Here is a 23,130-nt window from a genome sequence, read left to right on the forward strand (position 1 = left end):
GGAAGTGTGGTAAATATCCTTATTGATGTAAATGATATGCTGCAAGCATTACCACGTGATTTCAGCAACATGCAAACAATTCAAGTAAAATTAAAACGTCATGTTCTTCATAAAAGCCATTATATGTTCGAAACAATTAGACCTGGAATGATGTGCAAGGCACTTAAACACCTTATAAATACACCGTCATAAGAAAAATACGACATTAAGGAAGACAATGAATACTTCGAGTACTATGAAAATATGAATCTTTACGACAAAATTGATTTTACTGTCGACGAAGAAGATTCAAATGATGTTGAATCTGAATTAGTAACGGAAAATAACAATAACAACAATAATCAATATCAGTGCTCTGCAGTGGTCTGGGTGCGACCCGAAAGGTCCACACGACCAACTTCCCAGTGGAAAAAAAAAACAATTTGAATAGAACCCCGTTTCCATTTTTTATAACAAATGGAATTGTAATAAACGAAATGAGTCTGTTTATATTCATTTGATATGGTTAGTTACTTTATTTCGGTAAAAGAAAAAATTGTGCGTGGGAAGAATTCGAATGTCCCTCATAGATCCTCTTTTTCATTATTTACAACGAATTTCATTGTTATACATGAAAAAAGTATGTTTTCATTTATGTTATACGGTTGGTAACATTTTTTTAGTAGACGAAAACATTATGCGTTGAAAGTTCTCATATATATAGAAAGGGTCCCTATTTTTATTGTTTATAACAATTTAAAACTTATTATTTAAATATTACTATGATCAATAATCACTTGTTAGTAACAATGTTCAATTGTTATGAACACAATTCCATATTATTAACAATGATCATTGACTATTTTATTATCCTCAACGCTATTTTATCCATCCCAACACAAGTTTTGAATTTTTTTATTGCTGATTTCGTTTTTTAAAAATTTTTTTTTTATGAAATACTGTCGTCATATTTCTGTACAATTATTCTAAAGATTCGATATTCATATTTATTAAAAGATCTCGAAATTCCGTCTAAAAAATGGTATAATTTATAAATTGCAAAATTCAAGTAATTTTCTTTTTTTCCAGTATTTTAATTCTCCCAAAAAAATGGCTTTACCGGTTTTCCTGAAAATCTAATCAGTTCTAAGTTACGTAATTGCGCGTTGAATGCAGTTAGTCCCACGTCGATATCATTTTTTGTTCTCAAGATAATCGAGGCGAAAAATAATTCCGAACGCACGTACGACCATACGCACATACGTACATACACACACACAGACGTCTACGTAAAAACTATCGTATTCAACTCTGGGGACCTTAAAACGTGGAGATATGTCAAAATTAGCGACTCGCAAAATCGGACCCATTACTATTACTTCCCACTGGGAAGTTAATAAGTAAGATAATACAAATAACATTGATATGTACTAAATTAATAATGATGAAGTTCTATTCATCGACAATAACACAAACATTACGTCATTGTAGATGAAATTTCAATAGTAGGCTCTACTGTACTAGGTTATGTAAACACGAGATTAAGGCAAATAACTGGTGTTAATGAGCCGTTTGGTGGTATATCAGTACTTGGTGGTATATCAATTGCCTCCTGTAAAAGATAAACCTGTTTATCAAGTTTCGAACCAAAATTAAATAGCGCCACTCTTTGATATTAATCCTTTATGGGATCATTTTGACTTTCGTGAACTAACAGAAATTATGCATCAAAAGAATGATCTAGCATTTATCAATGCTCTAAATCATCTAGCTCTTGGAACTATGAAAACTGATGACATAAATTTAACTTTATCGATGCTGTATGTTGCCTTCAGCCGTGTCACCGAATGAAGTGGACTATTTATAATTAGTAAATTCAAATCACCAAATGTTTCTAAAAATTCAAAGGCTGTAAATCCAGCACTTGTTGAATTAGAACGTCTGAGATCTAAAAAATCATTGAAACTGTCATACAATAACTTAGAGACCGTCATAGGAACAAAAATAGAGTATCAAAACGTTGGTACATTACGAAAGCACCTTAATTATATGATTTCTGATACATGGTATTTGCGAGCGGATATCTTAGTATTTAGAAAATCTTTGACTGTGAAAGGAATGTAGTTGACATTGAAAATTTCAATATTGTTTTAAGAGTCGATCGTGATAAACATAATCATGGACTAATATGCTATGTGAAGAATGGTGTACAGTTCACAGTATTATCATCATTATCATTAACAAATAACACTTAAAGTAGAACAATAGAAAACACCAATCACTACGTTTAAGTGAGTTGACCGTAATTTAATTGTTTTTACACTTAAGAATTGTCTGATGGCTGTTTCTTCACCAAAAACAGTCTCCATCAGTGAATAGCAACATGCACACTATACACCTGAGTTGTTCAAGTGTGTGATATATATGTGAATGTCCGTGAGGCACTATGGCGTCGACGCTAGTTCAGCTTCGCGCCCAAAGACACTACAACTGACTTTACTGGACCACTGGTACTGATGAGAGTAATTTTGATGGTTTACTAATGTTCACGAGAATTGTCTGAGTCTGGTTGATCGTATTTTTTCACTACGAAAGGTGAGCTGACTGCAAAAACTGCGAATTGACTGCGTAAATTTCTACGAAGTTGACCGCGCAATTTGCCTGGAGCTAACTGACGCCACAAGTGCTCGACCGCGTGCTTGTTGGCGTCACTAGGGCCGTAGAGTTGCCTTCTGGGCCATGAGGGAAATACTTCCCGATGATTGGTCCAGTGAGTTGACTGACGCGCCGGTGGACAAGTCCAGCATTAACAATTTTTAAATATTTCCCGACTAACTGACTTGGGTCCCTCCAAGTCAGAACAGAGGGACATGTGCAATTATTCGCATTAAAAGTCGGAAATTGGTATTTGATTAGTGGCTACAAATCACCTATACAACAACAATGATGTTCAAAAAAAAATCGATTTCATCTTACAAAAATTGCCTTCTAGAAGTCTTATCCTATTAATGAGAGATTTCAATTATGACATCATTAATTACAATAACAACAAAAGTAATTTCCTGATCGATTGTTTAGAACGATATCAATTATTATATTTATCTAATAAACATATCAATATATTCCATGAAATAATGAATAGAAAACTAACTGCTCACGAAGTATATAATTCCGCACAAGATGTGGGATTCATAGGTGAATTTTTATATAATTTACAAGCAATACCTAGATCTGAAAATAATATTCAGATTATTTATAGCGGTAATATTAGTGTCAACATTGTAGGTCACTGGATTTGTACAAAATATGACGGTCGTGGCAACGTGCACATCTACGACAGTTCAAATAAGAATAACTTAGGAAAAGATCAAATCAAACTACTCCACGGCTGCTCTTACGGCCTTAAATCAACAATAAATGAATGCCTATTTTAGAATGAATTGACAGTTACTAGTTACTAGTCACTCGTTACTACTATACACTATCCAAACTGCAATACTGGAATTACTGAAAAATCTACGTTTTTTCAGTAATTCGTCCAAAGTACATATTACTTTTTTTTTTTGTTTTTTTGTTATAGGTTTATCTCATCATTGAGGAAGCACCAGCACTGCCACAAGAGAAAATTAAAGAACAGCTGTTAATATACGTTGTCAACAGATTTCTTTAAAGGATTACATCCCTTTTTCCTCTATTCGGATTGGGAAATATCTATTTATATACTGCTATTGATGTTTTATTTTGATAAATCTTATTTCACGATAGAAATAAAAGTCGAAAAACGGTACTCAACTAATCGAGAACTCCTTCACGCATATCAATGAGTCAACGTCAATTCCATCTCGTCAGCAATGATATACAGTATAATAATTGCTTCTAGAACACTTTTGAACGAAGTGTAAGTTTCTCCAAGTTATCAAGAACAATATAAAGACATAAAGTGAATCCGAATTATAAACGTGATACGCTAAATTATTACAATTTTTCTAATGATACTCTAAAGTGACTAAATAATATTGATAACAGACCAAGACTTTAACATTACCACACTCTTTATTCTCTTCGTGAATTATTCAACAATTATCAGTACTAGTGTCTCTGTCTTATTTTGAGGTCACTACCAGATAACTTTTATTAATTCATTTTGACTGGACGTCGAAAAAAAGGAAAATGACAACATCTGACATATCATGAAACCAATCCATCGTTTCGCCATTCGAGGTGATGTTAAACGTATTTCTGGATGAACCTACGAAAAGATTTGTGAAATTTTAGAAGCATTACTCGAAAATGCGATTTGTGACGCAATAACTTTTACCAAGCATGTCAAATGAAAGGCTGTCACAGCAGATGTAGTTTACGAATTTAAAGATTAGGGACGTACGCTATACGGATTCGGTGATTAAACATCAATTCGCTGAAATAATCAGGAAAAAATGGAAGAAATTAATGAAGATCGTAAAACACCAACATCTCATGCATAGCAGCTGTATTGAAGTGAAAGTCTAAAATTTTTTGAAAAATCAGCATAACACAAGACAAATCAGAACATAAAACAATAATATTCAGTATTCATAATTGATAAATGCCTCTAAAACTATTTTCGTAGTTAAATTAAGCCAATTACGCATACGTATTGTTTTGTAATAGTATAACCAAAAAATTATAAAATTTATTGACATTAAATGAAAAAAAAAATTAGAATTTATCATGAAAATAAATTTCTTTTCCTTTATAATCATTTAATTGTTATAGAAAAGAAAAATCATTCTTAATCATGAGACATAGTCAGTACCTTCGCTTTAAAAGAAAAAGAAAATTCCCGTCAGATAAACTTGAATACCTCGAATAGAACCCGTTTTCAATTGTATATAACAGATTTAATTGTTATAAACAAAAAAAGTGAGTTTTTTTCTGTCATACAGTTGGTAACTTTTTTTCAGTAAAATAAAACATTAGACGTTAATAAAACACAAATATGTTGAATAGAACATGTTTTCCATTCTTTATAACAAATGGAATTGTTATGAACGAAATGAGTGTGTTTTTATTCATTTGATATGGTTCGTTACTTCATTTCAGTAAAAGAAAAAATTGTGCATTAGAAGAATTCATTCTGCTTAAGGCAGCTGAAGTGTCCGGAAGTGTTTATCAACAGTTAACTAAACCGTGACAGTTTACTTAGTGCGACCTTAATAATAACCAAACTAGTACAAAAATCCAGACTATTAGCTTCTGGTATCATGTCTGCGGACAGTGATGGTGATATGGAGTTAGAAACCTGGCCCAACAGCATTCTAGTGGAGGCAAACTCTGAAAGAAGTACACCTGTTCTGACTTGGTCTAAGGTACTCTATCGACTGCCTAACATTTTTCTCCCCACCGAATAATTAGATGACTCAAGGTCTCTCCTGCCAACTCATGTTTCGCCAATTAGACAACTCTAATTATTTCCTAGACGTATATATCCCTTCTCGAAGGGCCTAGAAGCTTCGAGAACGCAGAGCTCAAGACTGTACAGACAATTCAAAGACTCTTTTATTGTTATTTTTCTGTTACTGTGATTTTAGTGTTTAATAAATCGTTAACTGTTACTGTTAAATAGTGTCAGCCAACTCATTTACACCGTTCAAGAGTCCCGACTGTTCTAGCATCCAAACATCCTAAAAAATACAGTCCACAAAGTCCCGACTTCTCACTCAGCCGACTCAAAATCAGAACATCTGGTCCTTCGAGCCGGATGGGGTCCGGCTTGGATGCATACTCCGAACAACTCTGAAGCAGTCGGTTGAACGGTGTATCTTTTCTTTGTAATGTTCGGTCAACTCAACATATTTCGCGGACAATTCACGTTAAGTTAAATTTCAGTTATTTTATTCAATTTTAGTCAGTGTTTAGATATTTTCAGACAACTCAATTTAGTTTTGGTGTAAATAACGTTGCAAACAATACTTGTTTACGCATTCTTGTGCCCAGTGACACTCAGAATTGTTGTAGTGCTTCAGAGATCCTCAGCCTTATTAACTCTTAGTGTCTTAAAGCGTGCTCGCGCGCACTTTTCAGTATTCTACGAATTCTCTGAGTGACCTTGCACGACTAAACAGCTGATTATTTTCTGGTGTACTATTAAGTGGGTCAATCGAGTTTGTGATTGATTTAATATCACCAGTGAGCGTGTTGGCTCCTTAGAATAATTGGAGTGAATTAAATCAAGTTTCTGGTTATAAAAAGTACACCGTGCAGATTAAGATATACTCAGTGATCATTGAAGTAATCAATTGATCAGTTAATCTCAGTTTTCGTGGTAAAGTATTGTGATTAGTCATAATTTCAGTCATCTCTCTAATGTTGAGTTGTGTAATCAATTTCATGTAATTTTTGTGTCTTAGAGACAACTCTCCATGCATTAGTGTAATGGTTATGCAGATAATCACAATTTAGAAAACATTGAATTCACTTTTGACAACTCTAGTGATCTCTAATGATCTAAGTGATTGATTCAGTGATTGTGACCTTGTTAACTAGTGCTTCAGCATGTCAAATGACAAGAACTTCAGTGTACCAGCCAACTCACCGTGTGAGAACATATTCTCACAAGACAACTCACATCAGCAAGACTCAATTATGTCATCAGGTTCGTCAACTCATTCACCAGACAATTCATCACAACATGGGTCAAGATCACCATCTCCTGAATCACGATTTAGCATAACACAACGCAGGTTATCAGCTCAGATGGAACGCTTCTTTCACCTCATAAAATTAAGAGATGACATTCTTGCTATGGATAAAACCAAGACGTCTATGGGCTTTATCGATAACACAATTGCTTCACTTGGGAAATTTTGGGAAACATTTTGTGCAGAGCATGATGCTATTGGAGATTCATGCCATGCCAGTGTGTTCGAGCATGAATACATGACTACTCATCTTGTCACTATGGCAATGAAGATTCATTATGCAGCCTCCTCTACTTTCAATAGAATTAAATCACATCTTGAGAAAGAAACTCATAGGACACGGTCAGAGTGGTCTTATGAGGAGAAACAACTCATTTTTTCTCATGTCGAACAACTCTTCAGTGATTTACTTCCAGTTTCGGCAACTCCTTCAGAACTTGACAAGCAAGTAGAGACTGTCAAGAAAAATCTTGATCTGCCTCAGGGGTTAGGGGTCCCTAGTCAATACTGGGACTACCCATTAATCTTCAGACTACTCAACCGTTTAAACTCCAAGTTCAGAGAAACCTGGATCCGTCAGAACAACACCACTATTGAACTCTCCTTCAAAATCAGGTGAGGGAAACTCATTACGACTAACCCTTATAAATCAACCAAACGGATGGCAAGTAGCACCAGGAAAAAGCTGTCACAACAAAAGGAAAAGACCAAACTTCGCTAGCGTGGACTCGATACAGTCTCCAATAAGCAACAATCCATTTCAACTGCTAGCTAATACCCAGCAAGAAGACAATTCAAATGACCAGTCAAATGGCACCCATACCACTCAAACTAACAACACTAGAGTTCCAAAACCCCCACCGATCTTCGTTCCAGGTGTTCAAGTCACCCAAACACTTGCTGACAAAATGAAGCAAGCAACCGAGGGCGATAGATATACCTATAAGACCATTGGTAACGACGGACGAATAAAAATCATGCCAAAGACTGTAGATGATTATAGGAAAATAATTAAAGTACTCAACGATGAGCAAGCAATATACCACACCTACCAACTGAAGCAAAATCGCGCATACAGAGTAGTCCTGCGATCTCTCCATCACTCAGTCCCACTAACTGACATAAAATCTGCCCTTGGAGAAAAAGGACACCAAGTCCGAAACATTTCACATGTGTTTCGAAAAGGTACACGTGACCCCCTACCTCTATATTTCATTGATTTAGAGCCCGAAGGCAACAACAAAGATGTTTACAAAATAGACCTACTATTAAATGCAAAAGTACGTTTCGAACCGCCAAAGAAGAACACTTCAATAGTGCAATGCACACGCTGCCAAATGTACGGCCATTCAAAATCCTACTGCAACAGACCTTCTCGCTGCGTTAAATGTAGTGAAGATCATCCCACTACTAGCTGTAAGAAAAGCAAAGATTCGCCAGCTAGATGCGCACTGTGTAACGGCGAACACACTGCAAATTATAAAGGATGTATTGAATACAAGAAACTACTAGACAAGCGTAAGCAAAACCAGGGGAGAGCTCACTGGTACCGGTCAACAACTATTCTACAACAAACAAACTACACATCTGACCACAAGCAAAGTCATCCACATTTAGCCTCACAGCCACACACACACTTATCAAATCACACCGATACTAGTTCTAGTAACCCATTAACATACGCTAATGCAGTCTCAAGGAAAACCCACTCAAATAATCAATCAACTGATATAACAATAACGACAGTAATAGAAAACTCATTCAACGAGTTCAAAATAATCCTAACCCGTCGAACTGAATTACTGAACACCATGTTAAACTTACTAACAACGGTAATCACCAGTCTATCTAGTAAAAAATGACTTATTCATATCAAATAGTTCTTTGGAACGCCAATGGTCTGGTCCAACATCGCCAGGGAGTCCAATCTTTTTTAGAGCTGAACAAAATTGATATTATGCTGATTTCTAAAACGCACTTCACTGACAGGAGCTTCTTTAGCATTCCAGGTTACACCACATATGACACCAAGCACCCTGATAGTAAGGCGCATGCAGGTACAGCTATTATAATCCGCAGAACAATTAGTCATTATGAACTGCAAAAATACGTGACAGATAAAATCCAAGCAACAAGTATAATAATCTCAGACTGGTAGGGTCCCCTAGCGTTATCAGCAGTATATTGCCCTCCTAAACACAACATTAAAACTCAGGATTTCCAAACCTTTTTTCACATGCTAGGGCACAGATTTATAGCAGGTGGAGACTATAATGCAAAACACCAGTTTTGGGGCTCTAGATTATCAACCATACGTGGAAAGCAGCTTTATTAAACATCAACTATTAAATCTCGTTACATCCACAATAAAAACACTGACTGGGACTCATATAGCGAAAATGTAAATAAACAGATAATATTGAACCAACCACTCAAAACAACAATAGACATTGATAATTCTCTCGAACACATCGCACAGGTATTGATAAAATCGGTGACCACTGCAACCCCTGAAACAACAGAAAAGGTACAAAACTACCCAAAGTATCTACATGATAAAATACTCAACAAAAGAAAACTTCGCAGAAGATGGCAACTGAGTAGACACCCAGAAGAAAAAGAAAAGCTAAACACAGCAATAAAAGATCTTAAGCAAGAGCTGCATGAATATAAGAACAATATTTTCCAAGCACATATCAGTAACCTCTCCAATACAGAAGAAACAGATTATTTACTATGGAAAGCCACCAGATACCTGAAAAAACCACAATAACATAACCACCCCGTAAGGAAAGATGACGGTAGCTGGGCAAGGAGTGACAATGATAAAGCAGAAGCATTCGCAAAGCACCTGCAGACTGTCTTTACCCTCAACACCTCCTGTCAAAATCAAGGTGACCAAGAACTCGAGATTCAACAATATCTCGAATCTCCTTTACCGATGGATACTCCAATAAAGCACTTTTCTCCACTTGAAGTAGAACATGTAATACGTAAAGTCTTAAAGTCAAAAAAATCTCCAGGTCTTGATGACATTACTCCTAAAATGCTTAAAGAAAGCTATAGTTTACATCACTTCAATGTTTAATGCTATAATTCGAACCTCATACTTCCCCACCCACTGGAAAACAGCAAAAATAATAGTCATACCGAAGCCAGGCAAGCCCATAGATAACGTGGTTACAGGTTAACGCGGTACAGGCCCATTAGTTTACTAGCAGTGCTATCGAAACTGTTTGAAAAACTACTACTAAAAAGGTTCTATCCATTAATAGAAGAACTTAAAATAATTCCTTCCCACCAGTTTGGCTTCAGAAAAAAACATGCAACTGTAGAGCAGGTCCACAGAATAGTTAAAATAATATCAGGCTCTCTAGAAAATAAACATTTCACTACAGCTGCCTTCCTGGACATCCAACAAGCATTAGATAGGGTTTGGCACAACGGATTACTGTACGAAATCAAAACGCTTACTCCAAAATATTATCTAATCATGAAATCTTATCTTGAAGATAGAAAATTTCAAATCCAAAGTGGACAATGCATCTCACGGTCACGACCAATTACAGCAGGAGTTCCCCAGGGAAGCGTGCTAGGGCCAATTCTATACTCCATCTTCACGTTGGATCTACCCACTAACTCTGATGTCACGGTTGCTACATTCGCAGACGACACGGCAATTTTAGCAACTCACCATAACCCAGTTGAAGCCTCAACAATCCTGCAAGACCATCTAAACAGAATCGAGCAATGGCTCAGTAAGTGGAAAATCAAAGCCAATGAAACCAAGTCAGTCAAGATCACCTTTTCTTTAACCAACATATGCTGTCCTCCCGTCACATTAAACAACCATCCGTTAACACCAGTGAACAGTGTCAGATATCTAGGACTGCACCTGGACAGCAAACTAACCTGGAAGAAACATGTGATGATAAAAAGAAAAGAGTTGGAATTAAAGCTGCGAAAACTGTATTGGATAGTGGGAAGAAAATCCAAACTATCCCTGGAAAATAAAGTATTAACATACAAGGTCATACTCCAACCAATTTGGGCCTATGGAATCCAACTATGGGGATCCTGTGTTGAAAGCACCATTGACATCATCCAGAGGTTTCAATCCAAGACCTTGAGAGTCCTGGCCAATGCACCATGGTATGTTTCAAACAACACGCTTCATAACGGCCTAAACATGAAAACAATAGTAAAGGTCATCGAAACACATAGCAGTAAATATGTTACCCGCCTAAATAATCATCAAAATCAACTAGCTCTCGACACACTGGACCGCACCCACGTCTAAAAAAGAAAACTAGCCCCCTGGATCTACCAAACAGATTAAAATAAGCCACAAAGTGACGATTAATGGAAAATCCTTCGAGTACATCAACCCTACCGCTATCAAAATTACTCATTGTCACATTATGACAGATTGTAGTTAACTCAAAACAATAAATAAAAAAAAAAAAAAAGAAGAATTCAAATATACCCCATAGATCCTTTTTTTCATTATTTATAACAAATTTCATTGTTATAAACGAAGAAAGTATGTTTTCATTTATGTCATACAGTGGGTAATATTTTTTTAGTAAAAGAAAAAATTATGCGTTGAAAGTACTCATATATATAGCATGGATCCCTATTTTTGTTGTTTATAACAAATTTAAAACTTTTTATTTAAATATTGCCATGATCAAAAATCATTTGTTAGTAACAATGTTTAATTGTTATAGACATAATTTCATATTATTAACAATTATTATTAACTATTATAGGGTCTTTAATGCTGTTTTCTCGAGATAATCGACCAGGAAAATTCCGATCGAACGTACGCACATACGTACATACACACGCAGACGTCCACTGGAAAACGATCGTATTCGACTCTGGAGACCTTAAAACGTGAAGATATGTCAAAATTCGGGATTCGAAAAATCGTACTTATTCCTATAACTTTCCACTGGGAAGTTAAAAAGATAAAAAAAATTGAATCAATTAATCATTTGAATTAATTTTTCAATTCATATTTAATACTTATCATTATGTTAATTAACCTTATATTAACTGTTAAAAATTCATTTGGATTATAAATTAGTTGTAAATTTTCAATATAGTTAATATTTCTTTAATTTGAAATTTGATCCCTAAATGTTCCGATATCACCCACATCTTTTTAGCTCTAAATAACAACGGCTAGGGAGAGAGCAGATCATTTGGATAATCTTGTTTCCCTGTTACGTAAATATATCGTTACCTCAATGAGAGTCTCGAAAACTTTTTCTATCAGATAGATGATTTCCTTTTCGATGTTTATGAACCAAGTCGCATATTTCGGGGAGTCGCAGACTCTTTCAGTTTGTTTCCCATTTTGCAAAGAATATCCTTTTCGAATACGTCCCTGACTATATCGAGAACGTCCTTTTTGACCTAGTTGACAACCGACATATTTATTTAAAAAATCTCTATTACGAAGTAAATCGATTGTTGAGATATCGCCAGTCCCGTCATTATAATGATTATCTCCACTGCTCATATCATGATTGTCATTCTTACTCCAACCACCATCGCGATGATTGTAATTATTGCCAAGATCGATATAACCTTGAACGTCAATCTGGAGAGTTTACTTCGATCTTTCGGAATCACGGTTATATCTCCGTATACTTATATCAACCACTTAAAGTACCATGATTATATGAAACTATAACATCTGTAACTACGACTAACATCACGGACGATGTGGATGACCCTGCACGTCTCGATGAGAACCAGGAAACTTAGGTTTTTCTGACGTTATCCTATCCTGAGGCTCTCTCTCCTCTCCTAATAGCTGCAGACAAATATACTGACAAAATATACATACATCTCGAACGGACCCGATACTACAGGAATTAAAGAGACAAGCGACCAAAGGGTTGAAACGCCTGGAGAATATCTTTTTTGTAGAAAATCGAATCCGCTACAAATAAGTCTGCGAGAGCACCTGTCTATCGTGAACAGGTAAAAATGTACAGCGCTGCAAAAGCGTGCTGAATATTGAGCATTTTAGGCGCTTTGACAGAATATGCCGTTGAGCGCCTTTTTAATTAACATTTAAAAAACAAAAATTTCTAGCATTAAAAAAAATTTGAGAAAATTCTAGAATGTTCGGAATCGTTTTTTGAACGTTTTCTCCTCAAAGTTTGAGAAAAAACTGAATTTTTTTGATTTCTTACATTATCTAAAAAGTTTTTTGTTTTAATTTTTTCCGTGAACTTTGCACCTTTATATCTTTTTAGTCTGAAGGCACATTTTATAGCCAATTCAGAAGCAGATATGATTATTGCTGCTTTATAAAATGGCTATTTCAGTTTTTAAAAAAAAATTTGTTTAATATTGTGGAAACTGAAATGCTGTTTTTGGATCCTTTTACCCTTATTTTGGAAGTAAATTTATTTCCTAATCAAACAATTATTTACAGCAAAGTTTATATCTCCCTAGAAGAGTATAAAACAACTTTTTAAAAATTTTCTAAGTATTTGCGATTGATCAATTTTATAAACAAATGCGTAATTTTTCAATTATTCATAATTCTTTTAAATTCAATTTATAGGCTCTTTATAAACAATTATTAACAGAATGTTGGATTTATTAAAAATTCACTAGTAGTATGTGAATTTTTAATTTTTTTTAATACAAATAGGTCCAATAACACATATGGTTATTCAAAAATTATTTTTTCAATAATGAGCGATGCTCTTCCTAATGATGAATGAAGAAAAAGTACAAAATTTTTTTTAATTGTTTTTTAAGCTATATTTTTATAATTAACAGTTTTTTTTACTTCTTATATTCTTTCCAGTTACTTCATCATTTGTACAAAGTAGCTGTCACTGATTTATTTTTCCTAAAAATTTTTTATATTTATTTATTAGTCATTCAGAAATATTTTTTTACATTTCTTCTATTTTTTCAAATTTGTGGATAATTGTTTTTATTTTTTTATGAAAAAATTTTTTTCACACACTTTTTTCGTGCGATTTGGTATATTTTTGGTGTTTTCTCTTTAACTTTTACTCATTCGGGGTCATTTTCAAGTTCTTTAACTATTAAATTCTACACATCGCAACTGTCATCTACAACTTGCTAAACTCTAATGATCTAAGATTTCTAGCAGAGATTTGTCACTAGTTTGGCTTTTTAAAATCGAAACAAGTTATCCAGAGTACATCTTCTGACATCACACATCCTTCATACTAGGCCATATCATATTTTCTAGTTATACCAATTTGTTCTTGTCTTCCTCATTTAAATTATACAGAAATAATAATTCACTAAATTCTTAACTCTATCGAGCAATCGTCAAGAGTCATCATTGCCTCTTCTGTTCGTACACCCAGATGCCGTTATGTCGCCTAAAACACAAAAAAGAAAGAGATAAATAGAAAAAACAAATTGATAATCATCGATGACTGTGTGTCAGATTAACAAACTCTAAAACTTACTCTGGAAACTCTGAGTAGCATTCAATGTTGTCCTGGGAAAACTCTTGGAGCCAATGAGCCGGCTCATCCTGAAACTGTATCCGCCGAAACCCAGCAAGATCCAAGTGGCTTTCCAAGGCCAACATATCGTGGATGCCGTACAGGTCTTCAAGCACGTCTCCGCAGATCTGCCGTACCAGTTCCAAGATAGACATAGCTCGACGAACTCACACGGGTCCCATCAGGAGATCTTCCAACAGCCAGCATACTCGAATAAAATCTTGAGCACCAGAGAAGGGAATAAATATCTTCTTCACCAAGAGAACCAAAAAAGGGGATCATCCAAAAAACTTCCGTAACCTCTGAAGAAGTTGATATCTAGATGATGCACCACACAGAGCTCTTTCTCGTGATCACTTTGAAAGTTAACTCAAAACTAAACATCGTGACTTTGACCATTTATTCTCGACTTTAACAAAAATTACGGAAGAGGAAATACCTAATCAAATAACAACACTAAGCGTACGTAAATGCAAATTCTTCTGTTTTAGTCACATTTTTAGTTTTAACAAAATTTACTGGAAAATTAGTAAAACTCAGCTACAACTCCACTCCATACATTAATATTCAATATAAACATTAACATGATTATCAATATTTCCATAAAAATGAAAACAGGAAAGCCTAGAATTGTGAAAGAGAAGTCTAAACACTCATAGACAATCAATTCTACCTAATAGTAACATGATAGCTTAATTTTTTCTCCTTCTCCTTATTTCTTAACCTTGCTATGTCCTACTAATCTTATATCCCCTATTAACGTATGTTCAAGACCTACGAGAAAATGCAAAAAAGAGAAAAATAGAAGACAAAAGGATGGATGGAAGTCACAACAACATCCAAACTAGCCCATGCACTATCTACGGGTACTTCTTGAAGTGCAATAACAACATCACTCTGCAAAAGATGTAGATTCAGAGGGTACATTATTCTTAGACCCTTTACCTGGTCTCTTCAACCCACTACTGGTTTAACATCAACTTCTATCCCACCATCAACGGGGAAGAGAATTATCAAGAACAATATTCAACGTTGAATTCAGTCAACATCTATCAACCAGAAAAAGGAGAGATTCGTATTCACCAGTAATATAAAAACACCGAAACATTCAGTCGAGTCATTGCCACATGAACATCTGACCTTTGAGAAAGAGCGTGATGTTTGCATTTTATCAACTGTTGATGAGAAAAACTCATCTAAAAACAAGCTGATTCTAATGCTTCATTCTCAATATTCATCTAACTACTGTTTTTCAGCAGTGCAACATTTCCCTTAAACTGACTTGTCCATATCTTCTGGACACATCGCATTCCCATACCCCCAGTTTTCCTATTTCCAATGCTGAAGCTTTAATTTGCCACGTTAACTTATCTTTTGACTCTTACTAGTAAGAAGAATCACTTCAGTACCTTCTCAACACATTTTCTCTTTCACAAATCTTCGATTATCCGTGAATCGTAAATTATTACCAACATTTATATTCTTACTGGCATTCCATATTACTTTTTAGTTTTCATTGAATGTTAAATTCATTATGGTTTATGCAAGAATACTATTATCAACTCAAATAATGCGCAAATTGTAATTCTATACTATATCATATATCATAACACACTAGTCCTACATATTGAGGTGCTGCTTTAGTTTACATAAATTCTTATGCAGTCATTTATTCTATGTCAGTGGAAATTTGACTTGAATTTCATGTCTTTACTCATGCATTATGTATAATAACTTAAGCTCTTGTAATACTTAATTATTGATTACCAGTAGATAAAAAACTCAGGAAGTAATCCAAAATTCAGTCATCAGTATCGCACTGGCCAAACCCTCTTTTTAACCTCAATAACCTTCAACCTTATTCCTTACATCCATCTATTTCGTCCCTTGAAAGGAACAGGTAAATCGAGAGGGGATAAAGAACCTTAATTCTCTCAATTAATTAATAATAAATATCTTCGGATATAATAATGTTCGATCTGCGCGTTATGAAGGGAAGTTTCAAATGACAGGTATTTTTTAGTATATGGTTAACTCTCTTTTGCTCCCCGTTCATGTCTGAAAACTCAATTTGACTGGTAAAATTTCATTTAAGAATATTTTAATGATTCGTTAAATCGAACGATTGACTGAAGTTCAGTTGACAATTTTCAAGTATTCAATTCTTGACATTTATTTCTATTTTTGATGAAGGTCATATTGTTACTTGAATATTTGTTTTTTTTTAAAGTTTATCAATAAATGTCTGTTTGTTATAATAATGGGGAATGTGATGAAGTTTGAGTGCAATCAGTGAAATTTTTAAATATTAAGGATTTACCAAAAGTGTTTGAAGATCTACAAAATTACTTTTGTGTTACATTGAAGGAGAAGATATTTCGAGTATTTGTAACAACTTGAGATTGCTGGACTGAGAAGAATTTGTGCGCTGATTATTTCTTGAACATTCCCATCGTGGAGTAAAGTAATTATAAGATGTAAAAACATTATCATATCATTGTTAACAATCCAAATGAAAAACATTATAATTAGAAAAAAATTGGTAGCGGCCAAAATGCTAAACAAGGTATCTTGAACTAACAGGGCTTTTTTCTCTTTTAATATTTAATTTTAAAAGAATTTATTATTTTAAAGAATTATCGCAATGAAGTTCCATCTTACGAGAACCCTCACCTCAGTTAATGGAATAGATTTGATCAGCAATTTCACTTAAGGATCGAAGAGTTGACTGATAATGTTGGCTTGACACGAAGTAAGCTTGGATAAGGGTAGATAGAAGTGCTTCCTCAAGAAGACGTTGACGCACTGAATACTCTTCTCGTTCACTTCACTTTTTTCAAACACGAATTACAAGTTGATATAAATTATAATTGATAACAAAAATAAACCTCAAGAAGAGATTTGTTGTTATATTGTGTTTTGAGTCTTTTTGGAAGGCGTCTCAGTACGCATATAAACTGAGAAGATTCTATATCAGATCTTAAGCAGGTCCTAGAGGTTTGAGTTAATAAATACTTCGTTGAAAAAACTGAAGAAAATCTTTGTAAAATTTTTAACTAACTAACGCGTGGTGGTCAGCGAGCGCGGGGCAATCAAGCCTGCATATCACCGTCTTGTTAGCTAATTAACCGAAGAGTTATGGTTAACGACGGTTTTATAGTAGTGAATTGGCCTAGAAATTGAGGAAATTTAGGACAGAAACGGAAAACTACCTAGTTTCCACATTAATGTCTCAATGAGATATTAGGACAAAATTAAATATTGTTAAAATAAATAATTCGATGAACTGAGACAGAAAAATGTCGGACATAACACGTTTAATAATGCTTTACATGTAATTTAGTATGCAAGAAATGTAAATCGGTGTCAGAAGCATTGTTCGCAAAAATGTTCAATTACAAACAGAAAGAAGATAAAAAAAAATTATAATTGATTTCATTTTAACCAATTTTGTTGCTACCTGCTAGCAACAACTGAAAATTTTCTTCAAGTGACAGTTTAGTTTTGACGATCACAATATTAAACCATATAAAGTTGTTAACAATTAAAGTTTTTTGAATAATAATCGTGAACATAAATAAAATTACAGTTCGAATTTAAATTATAATTTGTATTTTGATATTAAAAATGTGTCTTAGTATTTATTTTATTTAATATTCTGAAAAATATGCTATCTTACTTTTAAAAATTATTATTCGTATGATTTTAAAAATATAATTCAATTATTAACTCAACAAATTTATCATCAGCTTTCAACTCTACTTGTTAATTCAATGAATATTTTTATCAATTCTATTTTATTAATAATTATCCAAACCTAATGCAACAACCTCTTACTCCATTCCAGCTATTACACTAGGTGCAGACTGGAAAGAAGTGATCTCTTTGATGTCTTCTAAATGTAGTATGACATCATATAAGCATTTAATTACGATTGACTAATGTGTAGAATTGTCTAATCATTAACTATTATCCCGAAAATAGAAACGGAAAATCATTTATAAGGATCGATAGGCAACTCACAGGACACATTTCGCAATATTCATACAAACTTTTTTTCTGAAAAAAAATTGGACAGTCAATTATTTGCTTATTCAATTATTTAGAACATTTTTACATATATGATTCAGAAAATAATCCACAAGAATCGATATGCAACACGTAGAAAATTTTTCTTATCATTTATTATAATTTCAGTTTATTACGATTATTAATTAAATAATTTTTTTTTTCAATCAGTCGAAAAATTTTTCAACTAACGATGAAGCGTTCTTATCAGTGTGCAACGTCAGCGCATCTCAATGTACTTTTTGAATTTAAAAACGTATCTCAATGTCACAAGAAAGGTAGCTTTTACGCGATTATATTTGGCTAGAAAAAAGAAATTGTTCTGGGGACAGCCGAGGTATGATAGAACAGCTCATTACTCCAATTCAAACGCTTTCATGTACATTCAGACCACATCCTGTCGTAACTCATTCATCATTTGTTTTTTCCCAACTCTGGGACTCTTTCCTCATCGCTTTTAATTTTATTCATGAATTTTTGTTTACTTACATTGTAACAATCTCCCTATAGGTAAATAAACAATAGTTCTTAATTAAATGCCGTACACTGGAAATAACTTACCTTTGCCGCAGATCGGTCCGATATAGGAAGTTGCAGTACAATCACAGTAAAATCTATTCCATCCGTCGATACATGTTCCTCCATGCATACATGGTTGTGATGAACAATGCAACGATTGAATATGACAAGCTGGTCTGACAGCACCTGAATTAAATGAATATCATTTTTCAAGATCCAAGCATCAAATTATACATTTGAAATTTATTAATATTATAATAATTTCCATTTCCAAAACATTGCAAAAATTTATCTTTGGACAACATGTTAACGAAAAAAAGATACCATCGACTCTTTGATATTTATATGTTCATTTATCTATACTACTATATAAATTCCTGGTGTCTGTCTATCTGTCCACGCTTATCTCCGAAACGGCTTATCCGAGTGCGACTAAATTTTGCACACACGTAGAAGACGTCGTCAGGAAGGTCACAGGCTACTTTATCTTTATATAAATTGTTTCCAACGATTAAATTCTTTATAAACTATTAAAAAGGGGTCTATGCAACATATTTAAGTTCTTGTAACGCGTAAATTTTTTTCACTAAAATAAAGTTACACAATGTGTAATAGAGATCGAAACCTACTCTTTAGTGAAGGGCAGCTTAAGAGGCTATTTTTATTGACCTTGATATCCTCTTTTGCATAAGTCATTTTCAATTGATGAGCCGCAATTTCTTGGAGTTGTCATCTACTCTAGATAAGACAGTATCAATCTGAAGAATCAATGTGTCGACAGAAACTTTGACCTTAAAAATCTTAGTAGAAAGCTTATTAGAGAGCTTTTTATTCCCAGAACAAATATTTTGCCTTAAATTGGTGAACCCTTTCTCAGACAACTTCGTAATTAGGTCAACAGGAACAACGTCATTTGCGGTAGTACTAGCAGTTAGAGCGTCTGGAGTTATAGGAGATTTAAGTAGTTGTTCAGGGTCCCAGTTAGGGAAAAATCCAACAGTAAAAAGAATAGATGTACCTCTAGTACAACTAGAATGATATAAGCACTTACATTCAATACATTGCACAAATTGGTTGATAATCGTGGCCTTACATCTCTGTAATTGCCTTACAGAAGATGAAATAGAAGTCAACAGTGAGGAGCAATCAAGAGAAAGCAGCCTGTCATCAGATAAATGCTCAGAAAACGCTAGAGATAAAGGACTCTGTGCCAGAGTAAGAAAGAGATTATTCAAGTCAATATGGATAAGTAAAAGTACTTATGATGATATAAAACAATATGACTACCGTAAATCTATCAACACATTCGAAATGTTGATATTCATTCATCACATTCCTAATATGAATGCATATGCATGTGTTTGATTATAGAAAAATCCTTTCAAATTATTTATATAAAAGTTAGAAAAAAAAACATTTAATAAGTTGTTTAGAAGTGATCATAATTTTATCGAACCGTACTTAAAAATTAATTGATTTGATGTTATTGGTTGCGATATCTGTAAAAAAAAGGGCGTCACGTCACTATTGCTTGAAAGTCCGATATTTTTAAATTGCTCTGTGAGAAATTGAAGTTCGAATGTATGATCAAAATAATTGTAAAAATTAGCTAGGATAAATCTTATTCAGAATTTTTTTCCAGTGTATGATGTATCCTACCAAAACTGCTGGATACTGGATTATTCTCGCGACTTCGTTCGCGTAAATGCTGTTCGACGAGTAACATTATTAACAGTAATAATCTGAAAGAATTAATCGACGAAAATTAGAAACCATTTATTTTTTCAGCCAATTGGAAGAATCTCTTGTTCATTGTTAATGAGAATTAATTAATTCTCAGTTTGAATTTGCCAGCTGACAGAAACTTCGGCGGCCATCTTGGGACTGGGTCGATAACCCATCGACCAAACAATCAATAATTGTTAATTTAGTCAATCATTTGACTAATTTTCAGTGTCCCTGTTGACTAATGAAGTTCCTGTCGCCATTCTTTCACTGTTCTCGTTCACGTGTACACGCTATTCTTATTCATTCTTAACAAATCTTACAAGTTTGAGTCAATCATCAGTACTAGTGCTATTGAAAATCATCAGAGCCATTCAAGCTTCATGCTAAAACTAGAATCAAGAAATATTTTAAGATTTTTCAGTGTAATTCAAGACAGTTCATCAAGATTCATTTGCATTGCATTGATAGGCTAACGCCACGTGCACAATCACATTCTTGCTCAACTTGAGAAGCGTGCTGAGCTCGTGTGGGAGGTCAATAATACCGAACACACCAAGTTGAGTAGTTTTTTGGACATTCAATTCAGATTCAAGAATTAAAAATAGACATTCAGTGATTTTGAGCGACATTCAGTCTTCCTAGTTAACAACTCAAGTTTGTCAGTATACTTAGTGTACCTGTTAGTACTTCAAATAAAGATACTTTATTTTTTATAGAATCTGACTTCCGTTTGCTCTGTTCCGGCACAATCATCCTTATCCTTAAACGGGTAGGTTAATTCACAAAGTTGAGATTTTCTCAACAATTGTAAATAATTAATGTGACATAATTACGTTGCATAAGAATCGATTGATTGAGTAAAGTTTTGAATAACAATTTCGTCATTTGAATGACCTGATTCCAGATACGTAATACTTTATGATGAAATAGAAAACTATAAATAAAAAAAAATTGTGTATATTAATGAAAAACCGTAAAAATTCGAATTCTAATATAAGATTCAATTTATGCTCATTTAGAACAGATACAAACGTTATGGAGAACATGTTAAATTACATTTATTCTACATGACTAGTAACGTTTTATAAATGAAAGAGAAAATGTCCCGTCAAACAAATTCGAATTTACCGCGTATATTGTGTTATTTAATGTTTACAACAAATTCTTAAATAAACATCATTATTCATATTTAACAATTTGATCAACTTATGTTCTACGTAATTTATATTTAAGAATAATCCATAAGTAAATTATATTATTTCTATTTTTTATGGCTATTAACGTACGAAAGATATAAATCATTTATTCGCTTAATTCACACTTTAGGAGTATGCCGATAGATATTGTAGAAAAATCTTGGCCACGGAAGAGAGGTTTGCGTCAAATGGCATTTAGATAGAACCGACAAAAAAAAGCTGGGAATCGAATTTAAATGTGCGGAAAACGAAATTAGGTGCGTGGCCTATACTGAATCTCGATAAGTACTCACTGAATAAAACGGATTTCGGATTTAAATGAAAGCTAACAGTCATTATTAATTGTATATCAAAAATTATTCCGTAATTTTGATTAGTTATCGAGATATTCACAATTAAACATTGCGTCGTGACGTCCCAAAAAAACTTTTCAGTATAGAGTAGCGTGTTACTCGGCACTGTGAACGTAAGCCACGAGAGCGCGTTAGACTGACGAGAGGCAATAGTTGGATGGGCGAAAAGTAAATTTATCTGCTTGCTTTGTTGAATGATTTTCATGATTATTTTGTAGAAAAAATATGATATATCTTGGTTAAAAACTGCCCCAACATTTTATTATTTTTGCTCTATCTCTTACCGTTCTCAAGATATGAGCATTCGTCTATAAGTCATCGATTATACAGAAATAACCGAAGACTGATGTTATTTTCATTCATGTTACCAAATGATTGATCATTAATTCCCCTTATATCATTATCTCGATCATAATTTCATCTTTATTTATTATTAATTAATTGATATCTATAACGTTATACTATTATTTATCATTGTAAGTAGAATAACATCATGATATTTAAGTTATTTCATAATTAGCGCCTCAGTTATTTGCGCCTCTGTATATTTTGTTACCCAACTTAATTTTTTACTACACTATAGCAACCCCACAATAGTACCAACTTCCTAAAAAAATTGCATATTTGAGAAAAATAATTCTGTTTTTTTTTAAATCTTGTGTATAGGGGCCAATTATTAATTATTTAGAATAATTAATACCGAAAGACAATAGCATCTCTAATCTATTTCTGAAGTAAATTAATGAGGTGCTCCGAAGTTTTTCTGGCATGTATAAGTCATTATTATAAAGATATTGCAATTTTAAAGTGCATAACCTCAGCAGACTGTGATTCAAGCATAATGAAGACATGGTAGTGCCTTCGTCGCCGCCGTTTAAACTTGGTGCGCGAGACACTACTGAAGTAAACGTGTCTCCTAATACATTTTATGATTGTTATTCCTCGACAAATTCCATGAAATCTAGTTGCCACCGAATCGTGAGCACTCATCATTGTATTACACTCATCAGAAGCAAAAGGATAACATTCGAAAAACTTATGTCAAATTTATCAAAAGAATTTTTAACAGAATCAAAGATATGTTCAG

The 23,130-nt window shown here is 33.7% G+C and overlaps 1 protein-coding gene across 2 annotated transcripts in view; it reads right to left on the minus strand.

Annotated features, from left to right (window-relative positions):
* The window catches only part of Nrx-1 (Neurexin 1), a 763,150-nt gene that overhangs the window by 264,601 nt on the left and 475,419 nt on the right, over positions 1 to 23,130 (minus strand). For both annotated transcript variants that reach the window (XM_035088915.1, XM_035088914.1), the window contains one exon: positions 18,809 to 18,952. In XM_035088915.1, the coding sequence (XP_034944806.1) occupies positions 18,809 to 18,952 (144 nt within the window). The remainder of the gene's footprint in view (positions 1 to 18,808; positions 18,953 to 23,130) is intronic.

This window comes from Chelonus insularis, unplaced genomic scaffold (genome assembly GCF_013357705.1).
Source record: "Chelonus insularis isolate UGA/USDA-ARS -01 unplaced genomic scaffold, ASM1335770v1 contig_56_pilon, whole genome shotgun sequence".
Classification (NCBI taxonomy): domain Eukaryota; kingdom Metazoa; phylum Arthropoda; class Insecta; order Hymenoptera; family Braconidae; genus Chelonus; species Chelonus insularis.